We start from the raw sequence: 19,814 nt of genomic DNA, 5'->3' as shown, positions 1-19,814 counted from the left end.
ATAATCTACATTAATACAAACTATAAGCTGGCTACAGCAGGCTTTTCATTTATTTACGAAGAATTTGAATTCCAATTACATGCCAAGGATTTTGTTAAATGCTAGGAATACTATGGTAAAGAAGGCAGCCTTGATAACCACCCTCCTCTAACTTTCAGTCCTTATTTTAAAATGTATTCAGGCCGGGCGCGGTGGCTCAAGCCTGTAATCCCAGCACTTTGGGAGGCCGAGACGGGCGGATCACGAGGTCAGGGGATCGAGACCATCCTGGCTATCACGGTGAAACCCCGTCTCTACTAAAAATACAAAAACTAGCTGGGCGAGGTGGCGGGCGCCTGTAGTCCCAGCTACTCGGGAGGCTGAGGCAGGAGAATGGCTTAAACCCAGGAGGCGGAGCTTGCAGTGAGCTGAGATCCGGCCACTGCACTCCAGTCTGGGCGACAGAGTGAGACTCCGCCTCAAAAAAAAAAAAAAAAAATGTATTCAAAGAGGTTCTGACATTCACTGCAGTCGTGTGGTCTGGGGCAAGTCCCTTAAACTCTCTGTGTATAATTTCCAATGACCAAGACCACACTAACTTCTGAGGCTGCCTATTATGCCTTAAGAAAATGTGACCACTAAAACTGGCCTGTTTGAGTAGTAAAAACATCATGCTACATGTAAATGGGTCTTACTAAACATCTTCCTTATATTAAGACCAAATGAACATTCCTGTACATTTCTTCTCCAGTCTTTGTTCTATCACTTGAGGTCCTACTATTCAAATGGATATAATCTCCTTTCTACATAACAGTCCTTTAAGTTGTGCAGATTGTACATTTTTTTGAGAGCAGTGTCCATAACCTCATCATCTCCCCAGACCTTAAGGATTCCAGACATAGTGCTTTAAATACAACAGTTGTTCAGGACAAATTTGTTGCACAAACATTTATTTTAAAACGCCTACTCTGGAGTCAGCCTGCATACGCTGAAAATCTGGTGCTGTTATATCAGGTCTGACCTTAAAAATCTCTACAATTCTATGCCTCAGTTTTGTCGTCCATACAATACCAAAATAACAATAATAATAATAATAATAAGATCTGCCTCATGGAGTGTTGTGAGAATTGAAAGATTTAATATACTTAAAACACTTCAAACAATGACTAATACTTTTTAAGTTCTCCATGTTCGTTTAGTATTATTACTGTTACTGGTTGTAAGTGAGTAGATTTTAACAGTTTCATATCCCCTTGAGTCATCTCTTCTTCAACTAAAACAATCTCAGTTCCCTTTATTGCTCTTTTTGATGTGCTTTTATCTCCCTAATCACTCTCCTCTGTATACTTTCCTATTCGCCTATATCCCTTCTTAAAGAATTTCACATTATTTCCTCTAAAACTAGCAGTAACTCAAGAAACAACAAGTCAAATATTTTATTGAAGTAACTGGGTCTTTATTATTATTTTCTTAAAGCAACCAGTTAGTTCAATGTCTTCAACAAGTCGTTATAAAGTAAAAGAGAAAATGTACAGTAATAAATTGGAAGAAACTTAAGATACATATACTAGACGCAATATGTTATCCTTAATTGGACACTAAATTATACACATTTGCCATAATGTACATCTTTGCCACTAAAAAACCTGAATATAATCTAGTTAATAAATGAATACATGTACACCTAGGTATCTTATAAGAACCTCAACTTAGCATGTTCAAAACAGAATCATATTCAACCTGGAAGCTACCGGAGTATTGCTACCATAATTACTTGTTGATACCTAGAATGATATGGTACTGCACGGCATGTTACATAATGGTAGGGTACAATACAGTATGGTGTAATGTGGTAGTATAATATGTTAGCATAGAGTAAATGATTAAGCCTTTACCTACCAGAAGAATGTACTTACATACTAATATGTTTATAAAATGTATTTTTTTACATAAAGTACAGTCCTCAAGTGATTATTTTCAAGGCCACCCATAATACATCTGATTGATTGTTGACTAAAAATTTTGCTTCAGGGTCAGTTTAAGAACAATAAAAGAAAAGAAATACCGTATTCCAAACTTACTTTTGGACTAAAAGAATATTATTTCATTAACAGATACGGTTTTTGAGTGTCCTCTGGTTATCTTTAAAACTCAAAACCTCTCTCAAAAGAATAAGGCTGTCAACTTTAAGGATAATCAAAAGGCATTTTTATTGTTTTTAATTACAATCTAAAAATAAAATTCAATAAAACCTGCAATAATATTTGCAAGCAAAATTACATCTGTTAAATTATGTCTCAAAATTAAGCTGAAACTATGAATAGGACACCATGATTCAATTTTTAAAACACTGATTGAATAGCCACCAGAGGACTGGAAAAACATGACTGAAGAAAGCTCTGTCCTTAAAAAACTTTTATGGCCGGGCGCGGTGGCTCAAGCCTGTAATCCCAGCACTTTGGGAGGCCGAGACGGGCGGATCACGAGGTCAGGAGATCGAGACCATCCTGGCTAACACGGTGAAACCCCGTCTCTACTAAAAAATACAAAAAACTAGCCGGGCGAGGTTGGCGGGCGCCTGTAGTCCCAGCTACTCCGGAGGCTGAGGCAGGAGAATGGCGTAAATCCGGGAGGCGGAGCTTGCAGTGAGCTGAGATCCGGCCACTGCACTCCAGCCTGGGTGACAGAGCGAGACTCCGTCTCAAAAAAAAAAAAAAAAAAAAAACAACTTTTATATCGAATAATACTCTTATACAGAGAAACATAAAATGTCTATATAGCTAGAGAAAATGATAGATTTAGGAAGACTTCATTTTAAAAGAACAAAGCAAAAACGACTGCAAAAGATTGGGAACTTCACAGAACAAAGCATCATCCCTCATACTTAGGGATCACGATGTCACATCAAGCAGATCTCCCAACCATCTGTCCAATCTGCCCTCTCATCTGTGTTTCCACTGCAGGGTTCCTTCACCAGATCTCACTTGACTACCACAGACCTCCAACCCAATCTCCTTTCATCTAGTCTCTCTCCCTGTCTATCATCCTTTACACCACAATGCTATTGTCTTTAGTTGAAATGTCCTCCTTGGTCTTTCTGCCAGGCTAGCTCTATTTACCCTTCCACCTCAAATATTATAATCTCTGTCCTACTCCTCTGAAGAAATTATTTGTGCCTCAGTCAATATTCTCAAAGCCTTTTATACACGCATCTATCATGGCCCCTCTCACACTGCCTGTTAATTAACTATTTACACGTCCATCTACCTCTAAGTTCCTATAATAGTACAGTTGTGCTTTTTTTCCAATTCATCTTTCAAAGCTTAACAGTACCACAGTGCTTAGACCATAAGAAGCACTTAATAAATGTGCTGAATGAATAGAGACATGGGTATTTTAAAGGGGCTTTTGAGAACAAATCAGGTGATAACAGATGTAAGTAGGAATTAAAGGTGGGTAGAGGGTGGAAGCCATTGAGGTAAATGAGTACATGCCACATTGGAGAAAGATTAACTCAATCACAGAGTAAGAAAAGGATGGAAATGAAGGAAGAGAATAGTTATGAAAATTAGCTAATAGTACAATTCAAACAAGTGAAAAAAAGTTTGAACTCAGATCACGGCAACAAAAATAGAAAACAATTATCAGAGATGAACACCCTCCTTAAAAATAAAATCTCCGCATCTTACATTGTAGTTATTTAAAATAAATAAATTACTGAATTTTATATTTTTTATAAAAATTAATCTAAATGCCAATTCTGCATCATATTTAACCCCTGTTTTTGTTTTTGGTGTAACAGAAAGATTTACATTTAGTCAACAGAAACTAGTCTTTTAATATTTGCCTAGAAAATTGCTATTTCATGAAAAGTCAAAAATCCCTTTAAATTGTTATCTGTTCCCACAATCAACTATGTAACTTACCTGGCACTATAAAATGTAAAATAGCTCGAAGCGCCTCCAGCTGCACTGGTAATGATGTCTCATGACTTTTCATAACTGTTATTATTTTGGGGACCACTGCTGCCATTGTATCCGGGGAAGTGTTGCTGGGGATATAAAATTGGCATGTTTATTGGAAGACCGATCTGATTCAGTGGTATAAACACCAAACTGAAGGAAGTACAGGAGGACAGAACCAATATATTTTATCAGGAAAGACTATATGAAAATGCATTTGAAATCAGTAGTATAAGCATACATAATTTTAATTGTCTAAACTTTGAACTCATAAGACAGAATTCATAGTAACCTGGGAATTATTTCATTTCATAAAACTAACAACATCCTTCTGACCTAGGATGGGTCAATGACAACAATCCCAGCAGGCAGGTGTTATTATCCCCATTTTCTACATGAAGAACTTAGGCAGATAGAGGTTAAATACTCAGGTTTTGTCACTAGAAAGTGACAGAGACAAGGCTAGTACCCAAACTTGTCTGACCCCAAGATAAGGCCTCTTTACAGCACATGAACCTTCCTCTTCCAGATTAACATCACTGGACTTCTTATATAGTATCCTTAATTATTTTTGTTTTACAGTCTTGTTTTCTCTAGGGTATTTAAGCTATTCTTTCTTTTACATATGAGCAAATGTCACTTGACTAGAATGCGATAGGCACTATGAACTTTAATACAGTCAATCCTTGCTTTACTTGCTAACTGAAACTTGTGCATATCAGAACCATGTTCTCACTTTGCACGGTTCTGTGGACACTGAGATATACTCCTTCTTTGCCAACTTAAAGTCCCAGTTTAAACACATCCCTCTGTTGGAGCCTCCCCTCCTTAGGTAACCTCAGCTGGGTCCACCCTACTCTTACCATTGTGTATTTTACACACTACTGTCACTGCATTCTAAGACTGTATTATAATAACCTGTTTACATATCAGTGTCTCAACTAACATGAGTTCTCTAGGGGCAGACACATTGCCAGAGCCAATGTGGAACCTCCAGGACTGAAACTGCACATATTTTACTTAAGAGCATGCAGCCAGAAACATTAAATGGCTTGCCCAGAATCTACAGAATCCTAGACTGGAGTTTATTCCACTGTGTTTGTGCCTCATTTATAAAGGTTTGCACACTTCCGGCACCATTAAAATCAACATTTAAGATAAACTTTTCATCTCAGTGTTCAAAAACAACATTTAAATAAGAGAAATACAGCTTAAAGAGATACATCAACATAGATTAGCTAGACTGATGTTAAAAACAGTGTAACCCTACTTCTTACAAGTCTGCAGTTATGTTACATTTCATGCTATATACACTTCATCTATTCACACTTAATAACAGTATAACAATAGATATAATTTGTTGAGTGCTTAAAATGTAGCGGGCATTATCCTAATCCCTTTGTAAAAATTAATTTATTTAATCCTTACATTCTAAGCTTACAACTTTCAAGGTTGTTATTATCATTCTTTACCAATGAGGAAGGTGAAGTTTTAGAGATGAAACAGTTGGCTCAAATTAGTGGCAAAGCCAGGAACAAAATTAGTTTTTACTGCAACTTCTGAGCCAATTATTTTGTCTACACATGAGAGTTTTCTATATAGCCTCTTTTTGTTTGAAATTTACTCAGACAATGCCAAATTTACATCATATTTTTTGGCTTAACAAAATGCAAAAAGGCACTGAGCCTATTCTACAGTAGGTGCCTTCTGCATATTATTCATTTTTAGTCTTTTAAATAGGTTTTTTTTTTTTTTTTAAGCCACAAGTTCTGCCCACACCTACCACCCCTTACCCCCACCTCATCCCACTCTGTCCCACCGCCATCCACACATAGATCAAAGGATCTGGTCTCTGCTGTGCCACTAACCAGCAGCTGTATAATCTTAACATCTCTGCACTTGGACTAGATGTAGTTAAAATTTTCCCTAACTAAAGATTGAGAGCCGGAAGAGAAGCCAAAGTTCATTCAAATGAAGGAATAATATATTCATTGTGAAAGAACAACAACTAGAAGCTATATCCTGATTTTATCTTTTATAACTTTCACACACACAATATTAGAAAAACTGCTGTATGCTATATGCTATACAATTACCACTTTTCAAAATATAGTCAACATCAAGCATCAGGTTCAAAAGCAAACTTTCAACATGTTTCCACAATCTTGCCATTCCTTTCAGTGTTCAGATAAAGTAAGTCTATGGTACTAGTGACACGAGATTACATTGCAAAATGCTTCAATTTTCAAGTGTCTTATGTTTTTCTTTTTCTTTTCATTGTTAGAAATACGCTTGAAATATTGATATTCTACCTGGCCCAATATGATATATTCTGTACAAATTAATGAATCTATATTACCTTCCTTCAAAAAGATGATTTAGCATTTTACAGCCACTTTCAGCCACTTCAGGAGAATGTATATGCTTCTGCATTAACTCCAAAACATTCAGGTATATTCCTTTTGATAACAGGATTTTTCTGAAATTAACTGAGATTTTTTAAAGTGTCACTTATGGATATGAAAGCACATTTTCATAATTTTACCATAAGATTTAGAATATAGTCCATCATATACAAAGGAATGGAAAGCATTTACATAGAATATAAGTAATTACGGTTATTTTCACAAAGTAATGCCAAACTCTAGGAAACACAGAGATATGCTTTACAACTGGTATTTCATTTATGTATGGAACGTAACTATATTCCAGCAATAATGATTAAGCAATAATTTTCTTCTTTTTTTGTTGTTGCTGCTTTTTGTAACAGCATCTCTCACTGTTGCAGAGGCTGGGGTGCAGTAACAAGATCATAGCTTACTGCAGCCTTAACTTCCTGGCCTCAAGTGATCCTCTTGTCTCAGCTTCCAAGTAGCAGGAACTACAAGTGTGCCACCATGCCTGGCTAATTTTTGTTAATATTTTGTTGAGAGGGGATCTCACTATGTTGTCCAGCCTGGTCTTGAACTCCTGAGCTCAGGCAATCCTCCTGCCTTGGCCTCCCAAAGTGCTGGGATTACAGGCAAGAGCCATCACAACAGGCCAATTTTCCTCTTTGCAATAAACTTCCTTCACTAAACATAAATCTATTGTCTTCAAGTTTCCACATAAACATCAATTGTCTTGAAGCCTCTATAAAAATATCAATTCCAACATTACACACTGTGATTCAACACTTTGAAAGTGGCAGAAAAAGAAACATAAAAAGTTTTAACTTAAGTATTGCTTTTAAAATAAGTAGTCTGTCTCAAGAAGATAGGACAAAACATGGAAACAAATAGAAATCACATACACATTCTAAAATACTGCCAGAACCTGAAAAACTCGTATCTTTTAAACACATTCAGAATGTCACACGTTAATATACAATAAACAGTTGGTTACTTTGCTCGATCACATCAGAAGTTGTAACAACCTTTCCCAAAGTGGCTAGCTTCTAGCCAAGACAACGCTTTAAAAGACAAAAACGACACTAGATCAGTGGTTCTCAAACTTTAGTGTGCATCAGAATCACCTGGAGAGCTTATTAAAACATGGATTGCTGGGTCTCAACTACAGGGTTTATGATTCAGAAGGTCTGTACGGGGCCCTTGAATTTACATTGTTTATCAGGTTTCCCCAGCAAATGCTGCTGGTCCAGGAACCACACTTTAAGAATCACTACCCTAGACAGCAACCCAATGTGTGACTTGAAAATTGCAAGCAATAAACCTAGGAGAAGAAATTTCATCATAAAGTCACGTTAGATCTTACAGAACATTTTACACGCTATCGCATCTACCAGCTATCTAGATAATACTCTTGATCTCATCCACTCCATTTTAACAGGAAATTAACTGCTTTAAGAGGCAAAAAACAATATGCAACACCCTGCAGGTATTACCCAATAGACACCTTCTTTCCTGGCTGCCTATTCACAACTTCATCTCCTCTGATTTCTAACGTATCATATTCTCCTTCCTTGCTTCATTTTTTATTCTTAACTGCCTCAAATATTACATATTTTAGTTAGTCTTATTATCTTCCCCACTACAGTTTAAATTCCATGAGCCTGGGATTTTTACTTAATGAATGTATCCCAAGTGCCTACAGACACCAGACACTTGGGAGCTCAATGAATATTAGTTAGTTAATTGAATGGAAAATGTCACACAAGATGTGTGCAACCTTGGGACCTCCATGGTTCCAAGGACCCAGTTCTTCTGCCTGCCAGTGTAGCCATTTTTCTAAAAAAGCCATGCCCAGCTCTGTACACCCAAAGGTTCTCAAGTGTCTTTCAATGAGAAATTGCCCAAGAAAGGTGATGAATGAGCTACTCAAGTTCTTCATGCTTTATTAAGGCAGAACTCCAAAGACAATACAAAAGGATCTGAGGACATTTTACCTGACAGGTGGTCAGGAACAAAGAAGTAGGGAACTACAAAGAGCAGAGAACTGAACGAAGACATCAGGGTGGACTCTGAATGTAACCAGTCCTCAGACATCATAATAGGAAGCAGTCGAAATTTCACAAAGTTTTGGTTGTTTAATTTGCATATCAAAGGAGATTTCCAGGTGGTTATGAATGATGTCACCAATGCAATGTTGTCTGTACATAGTAAAAGTCTACCTCCACTCTAAGGTGCCTCAGCAGAAGCCACAAAGTCCAGTCCTCATTTTTGGGAGTGAAATCCCTGTCCAGCCCTCTTTAACTGCACAGTAGAATATGAGAGATTCGAGAACAGCGATTTCCTCTCCTTCCCCTTTTACTCGGACTCATTATCCTTGAGAGCAGCCCCTGTCTGTCAGTGCCCTTGCCACTCCAAGCGTTTTATTAAAGTGCCATCAGAGAGGTGAGATGAAAAAGGAGGAAGAGGAAGAAGAAATGATTTTCCTCTTTATTTAGCTTCAATAATAATATAAAGAAACATGCATGAGGTGGTTGCTTTATTTTTTTTTTCCACCTTACCCAGGTTCTCTATTAAAAGCTGGTGCTTACACTGGTCTCTGTCTCTGACTTTCAGTGTTTTTCTCTAATTTTCGCCCTATAAAAATATCCTACAAAAGCTGCCAGGTCCCAATGCCTTTATGATGAGTTTTCACCTAAGGATTTCTGGCAGTATTCCTGTTTATGGGGGAAGAAATTTGAGCAGCTTGAACAATAAGCTTAAAACTCACGTCTTTCTGAAGGTATACAAGCCATTTTCTCTTAATTATACAGAGCTATAAGAATTATATGTAAAGAACCATTTTTTAAAAAAGTAGAGTGCGAAAATTTATAATAGACAATTTTACCAGATCTTAAAATGGTGAATAGCTTTCTGCCCAGTTGCATTTCTATGAAATTTTCCCAAGAAAATAATAGGAACCATGTATAAAGGAAAACAGAGGAGGAAAGTGATCATTGGTATGTATTATGGGTTTCAGAAACATCCCACTAGACACAAACTAAAACTTCATCAATAAGAAATTGGTTCATAAAATAGAAGACAGGCATGCATTGAAAAACTACATAGCTTTTAAAAATGATAATTTGGGCTGGGCACAATCGCTCACGCCTGTAATCCCAGCACTTGGGAGGCCAAGGCAGATCGATTGCTTGAGCCCAGGAATTCAAGACCAGCCTGGGCAACATGGCAAAACACCATCTCTGCAAAAAATTAGCCAGACATGGCAGTGCACACCTGTAGTCCCAGCTACTCAGGAGGCTGAGGTGGGAGGATCACCTGAGTCCAAAAGTTTGAGGTTGTAGTGAGCCATGATCATGCCACTGCACTCCAGTCTAGGTGACAGAGTGAGACCATATCTAAAAACAAAAATTAATTTTAAAAATTAAAAATAAAAAATGATAATGTGAGAATACACATGTATCAACATAAAGAAAATAAAATTTGGTTATAAAAGAGTATAATATTTCTACAAAATACGTAAAATTTTGTATTTGTCATGTGTGAGTTTACACATAGAAGTCCACAAAAATATACAACAAATGTTTATTTTATTCTTCATCCTTTTACCTATATGTTCATAATCTACATGTCAATATATCTCTACACACAGAGATATCTTTCACAATATATAGCTTTATAAATTATGTAAGTTTCTCACAATATGTAGCTTTTATAATTAAAACTACCACAAAAATGTGTTTCCCTTTATTTGAAAATATGGCACACTGCTTACCATTTTGTTCTAAGAGAGTTGACAATGCATTAGCAGATGCCTGGAAAACTTCCTTTGATGAAGAATGCATCAGCATGGAGAGCATCACTTCCCTATGAGCTGGGAAACTTTCAAAAATTCAACGAAAATGTTAGTAGTAATCTTTTAAATGACTATTCTCGCTTACCATTATCAAATATCTCTAACAACAATTAAGAGCATGTAAACAATATTTTATGCCACCTCCCCTTACAAGAGTTAATTATAGTTCATTTTTAAGACTCAAATTAATTAAATACTAAAAAGTTAGTATTTTTATGCTTTTTCAAAAACCAATAAGCAGCAGAGAGAAATAAAGAAGCTTAGCAGATATGTAAAGAGATGCTGAGGAAAAACATAAAGTGAGGAAAAGAAGATAATGGTAAAAAGAAAAGAACAATAAAAAACTGTCAAGAAGCAAGATAGGTTTTAAAGATGTACAACATAAATTTATTTTCTTTGTTTTAATAATATATTTATTTTAAAGTTCTCTTACGGATATTGAGAAACAGGTATCCTATGAACTACAATTTATAAACTGCAACATGAATCTCCCTTACCCTAATCTCCAAAAGCCTTGCTCAACATGAGATTATTAAAATGCCAATTTAGCATAGCTTTCAAAAGAACTACTGTTTCTTGTCAAAATGAAAATGTTTAATTAAGTAGCATCTGTGTTATTAATTCCCTTCTTATCAGCAATAGATAATTAAACAAATAGACTGTCAAGATTTCAGATGTAGAATACTACTATTTGTTTCCAAAATAAGCCATTCACAATTTAAAACCCAGAGGATACCCATTGCAAATAGCACAAGCATAATCAGTTGCCATAAAACACAAAGGCTCATGGATATGAAACAAACCTGATATGCACAAAACTCCTTGCTACAGTTTGTATCTTTGGGAGAGAGTGCCAGTCTTATGATGTTTGAATGGCACTCCTAGTGAAAGAGTTATCTGGAGATGACAGCTTCAAATAACCCTCTCAAAAGAAGACAGACAGGTCAACTCTGTCACATCAGATGGGAAGTCATCATAGGAAGCTCTCTAACCAAATCTAATTCCTGATATTGACAACCTGCTGGCTAGTCACCACAGAAGAAAAGATCACAGATGGCTCTGCAATTTCTATCACCCAAGATGAATTAATATGGCATTTTAAAACGATCAGCCAGGAAACAGAAAGATTCTTTCTCCATGATTTGTGAATTACCAAATGACTCTTGATTCTAAATCTCTCAATAATAACTCTCAAACATGCTACCTTTTCTAACTCCTGGAGGTAATGAGATCAAAATGCTACATATGTACTACTATTTGGCAGCAACATCTAAAACTAAAAGGCTATATCAAAAATATTTCTCACAATAAAAGTTATGGTTAAAGTATTTTGTAGGTATTGATTTAAAATATAACTGAAATTTTCTATCATATAAAATCAAAACTACTGACTGGCCATCTTCATCTCCAATCTTCTCATGTAAACTGTTTTGGTACATAAGGAGATTATTTAGTGCCCAGCATGCAGCCTCCTGGATTAGGGGAGAAAAAAGAAATCTGTCAAAATATAAATGATTAGAAAACATAATTTTGAGTAACTCTAATATTTATGAGAGTCCAACCTGCACATGCTTGTTCTTTCTATGCCACGTTAATGCTTTGTAACAGGCTTCCAGCCAAAACAATTTAACTTCTTCGCCCTCATCATCATTCTCTTGATTCTCATTCTTTTCCTCTAAATCTTGATTTAAGAAAATGGTCTCAGCTTGAAAAAAATTAAAAAATAAATAAAAACATTATATATATGATTTACTTAACAGTTTGACCAACTCTAATTCAATATTTTGAAATATTACCAACAGAATGAGGTGTGCTTTAGTAGAAGCCTTGGTCAATTATAAAGATAATTTTTGATATATTACACACCTCATAATACTACCATCCTATACAGATAAATAATAAAATGAGGAAGAGGGTACCAAAAAAAAAAAAAAAAAAAAAAAAAAAAACCTAATAGATAAGGATTATTTGAAAAGATTAGTTCATCACAGCACTATTCACAATAGCAAAGACATGGAATCAACCCAAATGCCCATCAATCATAGACTGGATAAAGAAAATGTGGTACATATACACCCTGGAATACTATGCAGCCATAGAAAGCAATGATATCATGTCCTTTGCAGGGACACGGATAGAGCTGGAAACCATTATCCTCAAATAAACTAACACATGAAGAGAAAACCAAACACTGCATGTTCTCACTTATAAGTGGGAGCTGAACAATGAGAACACATGAACACAGGGAGAGGAACAATATATACTGGGGCCCACTGAAGGATGCGACTGGGGGAGGGAGAGCATTACGAAAAATAGCTAATGCATGCTGGGCTTAATACCTAGGTGATGGGTTAATAGGTATAGCAAACCACCAAGGCACACGTTTACCTATGTAAAAAACCTGCACATCCTGCATGTGTACACCAGAATTTAAAATACAATTTTTTTTTTTTTTTTGAGACTGAGTTTTATTCTTGTTGCCCAAGCTGGAGTGCAGTGGCACGATGTCGGCTCACTACAACCTCTACCCTCTGGTTTCAAGCGGTTCTCCTGCCTCAGCCTCGCAAGTAGCTGGGATTACAGGCGCCTGCCACCATGCCTGGCTAATTTTTATATTTTTAGTAGAGACGAGGTTTCACCATGTTGGCCAGGCTGGTCTCGAACTCCTGACCTTGTGATCTACCCGCCTTGGCCTCCCAAAGTGCTGAGTTTACAAGCGTGAGCCACCATGCCCAGCCACAAGTAAAAATTCTTTAAAAAAAAGATTAGCTGCTTAATGACAAAGCTAAATCAAGAATGATGTAAAGCAAAACTCTACATAGAGATGTGTATACTTGTCACAACTGTTAGTTTCCTTGAAAGTATCCTCTACTAGAAAATGAACTACACAGGACAGAACTTCCATCTGTACATATGATTCTCTTGTTACATTGTTCACACTGGATGTCAAATGCCTCTGGAAGAATCTCCTTTTTAGTGAAGTTACTTACTGAGGAGGGCCAAACAGCTGAGCGCTGAGATCTGTAATGCTGTGTTCTCTGGGTACCGCTGAACAGCTTTCACCACAAATTCATGGACTTCGTTTAATACGAGGATATTAAAAAAATTACCTAAAAGTTAAGTGAAACATTAGCTGAATTCTCATCCATGGAAGTTAAATTACCTTTAACATATAACACTATTTACATCAATAATTTTGAATGGTGATGAATATTTAATGGCATTAAAACATTTACTGTAATTAAAATAGCTTAATATGATTGAGTCAAGTTTTGAAATTTTATTTTATGCTGTCATTTATTTATCTTACTTAGACAATGGAAGTGACTGAGCAAAAATAATGATACTAGTTTGGGTTGTATTAACTGCATGTTCTCTGATTCCCTCTCATGTCATGTCTGTTACACATGGCACGGCAATATTCATTGTATAAAATAACTTAATTTTTCTGACTTTTAAAGATGAAACTCTTAAATCTGTCTTTTAGAAGATCCAATATTAAATAGTTTTGTTGAAACCCTCTTCTTTCACTTAAAGGAATAGTGTTCAGAAAATTCATTGGCATGCTTACCATTATTTGATCTTGTCTATGATGATGTCAGAAAAAAAAATAAAAACTAAAATAAATGAGATATTTCACCACCTCTAACCCACCGTGGGGAGAAGTCCCATATCTTTTTATACCCATTCTTCTGAGAATTAATATGACACCCAAGAGTCTAAATCCTTATGATATGATATTCCAGAAATATGTACCTTTTTCCATTTGGCTTATTTGTAACTCACTAACAGTTGCCAAGCTTCTTTCTAAAACAAAGAATTAAAACTCCTATTCATCTATAAGCGTAACTAAGTGATCTCTGAGATACAAATCCAGAAATGGAAAAGATCCTGTATCATAAAAAACCTAAAGCCCAAATATTCATCAACGGCCTCACAATCAAAAGGCAGTTTAAGCAACTATGGAGCTCCTTTACCAACACCTTCCCATGCTGTTGCCTCTTCCACATTCACCCACCAAGCAAACATTCTCCACAGCCCTTAAAGATCACTAGTGTTCTCAAAAAGATTTTCCTCTACTTTTACCAGCTTGTCTAAACTTGGGTGGTCCCCCCCTATTATACCCACACCACTGCCTACAGCTGTTCTGTCACTGACTCACTGTGTGACTCAGAAAACGGCAGGAAGACCGGACCTGTGTTCAGACAACTTGTGTGAAAATACATAACAAACTGTACAGAGTCCTTAAATGCATTAAGCCCATAATTAGATTACATAATTTGGCAAAACGTTAAATATTTACTTACTTGAGGTTTTAATTTTAAGTATGAAGAAAAAGTTAAGCATTTTATTCAGCTACTTTTGAAACAATAACAGTAATAATAAATTCTCTACCCATTAAATGGAACTAATCATCATTCACTAAGAGATAAACAAGAGAAAAAAGCATCTTTACCTGAAGATCAGTTTGATCTCTTTTTATTTTCAAAAAATCTTACAGAATAATACAAAAGTTGCATATGACATGACAGTTGCCATGGTTTATTTAATTTTAACAGTATAAAATCAAGCACCTTTAATGTGCTCTTTCAGACCAATTTGGCAGTCAAGTAGCATTTCCCTAATCACAAAAACAAAATCACTTCTTCCTCTGGCTCATTTCAAGAAATGAAGGCGAACTCACATTTTAATGTAACATGTACAAGTTGTAACTTGACTGTGTAAGACATGAAACAGAGAATTGTACAGTAGTGTGCTACTCTAACACCTGGATTTAAGAAATCAACTTTGAATTACATTAAAACATTATCAGATATCTGCCAGTTTGTACAACTACAACCTTCTCACGAAAAATAATGAATAAAGGGTAACCTGATAAGAGATAAACTAGTAAATGGCTACCACATTTTAGAAGAAATACTTTGTTTAGGGATGAAGAAATCTGGGTTCTCAGCCTGATTTCACCCCTTAGTGCTTACATAATCTTGAATAAAACACAAAGATTGGTGAACCACAGGACCTCATCTGTAAATGTAGAAATAATAACAATATCCCATCTCCCAAGATTGTTGCATGGATCAAAAAACACTGTGTGTGTGTGTGTGTGTGTGTGTGTGTGTGTGTGTGTGTGTATACACACATTTATATATACAAATATAAATATATACTGTGTGTATATATATATGCACTGTATTTATATTTGTATATATAAATGTATTTATATTTATAGACATTTGTATATATATATACATTTGTATGTATATTTATATACATGTATAAATATATATTTATATATATTTATATACAATGTTATTATATTTATACATACAGTACATAAGTATATTCATACATATCAAATATATAAGTACATATATACACTTTGGAAACTATGAAAGAAATGTGAAAATATTTAAATATGATCATCTTACAGTTTTAGTCATATAACAATATTCAATAAATGCTTATCAAGGAAAGAAATAACAAACTAAAATTGTGCATTTAAAATAGAATTCAACTTACAAAATATTCATTTTAACCAAAACTAGGAACTTTCCTAATGCTAAAATCAATTTCCAAATTATACAGGGGATATAATCATGATACTAGAAGCGAAAATACGAGTTGCTACAATGGAGATGTGTCAATTAGTTTTTTCAAATGATTAATGATTTTCCCAAAAATGTGTAATGATGAAAAACTAAATGCCTATTATAATAATCCTAATTTTGCACAAAATATTCCTGGTTATCCTTTTGGGAAAATGTCATCAGAATCAATTTCCAACAGTTAGTGATCATTCCTTATTAGTCACCAACCACTCCATTTTACACGCATTGTTGTCCTCACAAAAATATCAAGGAAGTTGCCAAGGTGGGTGTTGAGGGGCACAGGGAGTTCAAAAAGAAGCTGAAACAAGAGCTGTGAGTTGAACGCCAGAGTAGTCTCGAGGGAAAGCGTGAATTCCAGCGCTGCATTCAACAATCTAGTTTCAGACTCTCTGCAAGGTAAGGTAATTCAACCAGAGTCTACCATATTAAGCCTAGATCTTAAGATCCTAAACTGCTCCCAGGTCAGTCCTGGGCTCTGACTTCTGGCAAACACCTCTGAAAGAGCATCTTTAATTTAAGTCCTCAGGTTGTTCAAATATTAAACTCAATCAGAGAGAAACTCACAAGCATACAAGAAAGCAAGGCTCCGTGACTGATGGGCAGTCAGCCTAGAAGCAGTTGGTTTAGACTCCCCAGAACTTTACATATAGTTATCAGATACAAAACACAAAATAGCCATGTATTAATCATTAAAGAAATAGAAGGATTTTTTTAAAAAAAAGAAAGGGTAAAAAAGAAAAAAACAAGAGGCTGCCAAAACTCACCTGGTATATGCAAAAATAAACAGAGAAGATTTTTTTAGAAGTGTTTTTAAAAATCTAATAAATGACCAAGTTAAATTTATCAGGAAGTGCAAAGTAGCTTAGTATTAGAAAACCTGTAGATGTATTTCTTCATATTAACAAAACGAAAAGAAAGAAAAAAAAGACTTACTACATTTTAAGTATATTTGATAAAATTAAATATTCACCTGTGATTTTGTAAAGCCTACATTGTAAAAATAAAAGCAAAGAAGAAATAAAATAAAATTTCTCAAAACGTACTTAAAAAATGTAGAATCTTGTAAGATGCATTATTTTGCATGGGAGAATATTAAAAATATTCTGTTTAAAATCAGGAAAAAGAGCAAGACAAGGATGTCTACTATCACTGATTCTATTCAACACTGTATTAATAATTCTGGGTCATGTAAAAAGACAAGGAAATGAAATAAAGAATATAAGCAGCAGAAAGGAAGAACTCAGACTGTCATTATTTACAAATTATATAATTGCTATATAGAAAACTTAAGAGCATTTGGAAACAAATTGTCAGAATTAACAGAAGAGTTTAGAAAGGCAGGTTAGCTCAATATACAAAAAATCATTTGCATTTCTTTATGCAAACACAGTTCAAAAATACGATTTAAAAAGAAATACCATTTACAATAATAATAAAAATAAGATATGTAGCAATAACTAACAAAGATGTGCAAGACATGTATAGAAGAAATTATAATGTAAAGATGTCAGTTCTTCTTAAAATGATCACATATTTTGTGCAATTCCAGTCAAAATCTTTTCCAAGGAACTGGACAAGTTAATTCTAAAATATGTATGGAATAGTAAAGGCCCCCCCAAAAAAAGGCAAGCTGTGCCTAAAAAAGAATGTATAGTTACTTGACCTACTAGCTTTTCAGATATCAGGACTTACAGAACTATTAATTTAAATAGTGTTATACTGATTCAGACAAATCAGATTAATGCAACAGAACAGCAAGGACAGAAACATAAATACATATAGTCAGTGTACCACACAACTGGGAAACAGGTGAACCTCTAATAAATTGTGCTATGATGGTAACTAGCTCTCCACACTGCAAAAAAGAGGGGGAATCGGGTTCTTTACAAAAACAAACTGCAACAGTTTAATAAATGAGAAAGATTTGGAATAAAATATACAATATATTTATTATCTCCGGAAAGGAAAGATTTCTTAAACAAGATACATAAAAAAGAGTAAATCACAAAGGAACTGATTATTAAATTTAACTATATCACAAAAGCCACCATAAAGATGGTGAAAAGACGTGCTACAAGTCAAGGGAAGGTATTTTCAATACATATAACCTACCATCAAAACATTATTATCCAGAAGCTATGAATCAGTTTTAAAAAGACAGACTATCCTATGAAAAATATTGATAAATGACAGATTGTGTATTTCACAAAGAAGGACTTACCAAAGGCAAATAAATATTTTTTTAAAATATTAACCCTTATTTATATTTTCCTAACAACACAGATATTAGTAGCATAAAACAAGAAAGAACCCAAATGTCCATTGATAGAAAAATGGAAAAATAAATTGTGGTATTTCCAAATAATAGACTACTACTAGCAACCACATGCAAAAATATTTCTGATTCTTATAATCATAGCATTGATATTTGAAAATTGCAGAAGACAACATATAATTACATTGTGATGAAGCAAAAGCAGGCAAGTGTTAACAATTTTACTTAAAGAAACATGAAAATGTAGTAAATCATATTTATAAAGCAAAAGATTTGTAAACACAAAATTCTGGATAGTGTTAACCTCTATAGAGAAAGCAAGGGCAAGAAACAGCCCAGGGTAGCTTCCCCATTGGGAATATACAATATTTAAGTTGGATGGTGAGTTCTTTGCATTATGCTTTACATTGCATATGTTATGCATATTTTTTGTATATATCAATTCTTACATAATTATATTTTAAATATAGCCTCAACAATAAAAAACTCATCTATAGAACTATCTCTATAAAAATAAGATTAAGATAATACTTCTTTCACATTCTACACACCTATTTTTGACACTCCTTTTAAAAGTCCATCTAAGCATAGCAAAACAGTTTGGTAATTTACAGTATTTTTTTTAATTTATTTTTTTCTGGGACTTTATAATATTTTCATTCAAAGTATGATAATATGCTACTTATCCATCACTATGCAACATATATATATTATATATATGTATATCATACAGATTGTGATGATATATTAACTAAGAAACTCACCTAATGTAAGCCTATGGAGCAAACAGCAACTCACTTCTTGAATTTTTTCACTGATAGGGAATGCTTTCATAGCTTCCACCACAATATTATAACACCTGACATTGCCACTCATGAGGACTTCCACATTATTGCCTGAATTTAAAGAGATCATAATTAACAATAAGGCAACCATTTTCCCCTTTCAAATATGCATATAAAGACGTCTTATATAGATTGTAAATAGATGGCAGCATAATGACTGCATCTCCAAATTTAAACATCATGTTCTGTTAAGCAGCTGTAAAAAATTCTATGCTGTTCATTGATAACATAATGGAATGTAGGACTCATCTTTAGCATTAAGGAAAATTTACTTCTTTCCTGTTTCTTGGCTTAAAGCCTTAAGATCAACAAAAAGGAAAAATTCAGAGTACTTTCAGTACTGAAAATGAAATGAAAAGTACTGAAAATGAAAGTCTAGAAATGTAATGTATTGGTCTAAGTTTTCAAAAAATAAATTGGAGGGTCTCGTTCTTAACAAGGCTCAACCTCACTGGATAATGACTTTTGCATTTTTTTTTCCCCCAACCAAAAGAAAGAAAATCAAGAATATGTCACCAGATAGAAGAGTTAAAATCAGTTATGGCCTGTTTCCTCCTCCATTCCAGGAGAGCAACCAGTGTACAAGACAGCAAAATAAAGCTTCCTGAAGGCTCCAAAATAGGTGGAAGAAAAGATGGGAGAAGGAAAAAGGGAAGGCAAAATATTAAAATATAAGTCTAAGGGACAAACACAGGTGAAACAGAAAGGAAGCAAAGACTCTACCAGAAAAAGCAATTAATCAATAAAAGGAGTGAAGTGTGAACCTACGTGGAGAAAATATGTCTATTTCTGCATCAAATGTTATCTGTTCTTTCTTTTTTCTTTTTTTTTTTTAAGGGCTGTTTGCAAAACATTTTAGTATCTCTTTTGGCACAGCCAAAACAAATCAACTGTTTTCACA

General features: G+C 34.7%; 1 protein-coding gene across 1 annotated transcript in view; it reads right to left on the bottom strand.

The window, feature by feature from the left end:
• Positions 1 to 19,814, bottom strand: part of LRRK2 (leucine rich repeat kinase 2) — a 146,806-nt gene that overhangs the window by 110,431 nt on the left and 16,561 nt on the right. Inside the window, exons 7-13 of the mRNA XM_023182780.2 lie at positions 18,833 to 18,964; positions 13,175 to 13,294; positions 11,747 to 11,889; positions 11,577 to 11,656; positions 10,104 to 10,210; positions 6,301 to 6,430; positions 3,906 to 4,030 (exon numbers count right to left, since the gene is read on the bottom strand). Of these exons, the coding sequence (XP_023038548.1) occupies positions 3,906 to 4,030; positions 6,301 to 6,430; positions 10,104 to 10,210; positions 11,577 to 11,656; positions 11,747 to 11,889; positions 13,175 to 13,294; positions 18,833 to 18,964 (837 nt within the window). The remainder of the gene's footprint in view (positions 1 to 3,905; positions 4,031 to 6,300; positions 6,431 to 10,103; positions 10,211 to 11,576; positions 11,657 to 11,746; positions 11,890 to 13,174; positions 13,295 to 18,832; positions 18,965 to 19,814) is intronic.

The sequence above is a fragment of the Piliocolobus tephrosceles genome, chromosome 10 (assembly GCF_002776525.5).
Source record: "Piliocolobus tephrosceles isolate RC106 chromosome 10, ASM277652v3, whole genome shotgun sequence".
Lineage (NCBI taxonomy): Eukaryota > Metazoa > Chordata > Mammalia > Primates > Cercopithecidae > Piliocolobus > Piliocolobus tephrosceles.
Note: the sequence above shows the minus strand (reverse complement) of the source record. Positions and strands in the feature narration are given on the sequence as shown.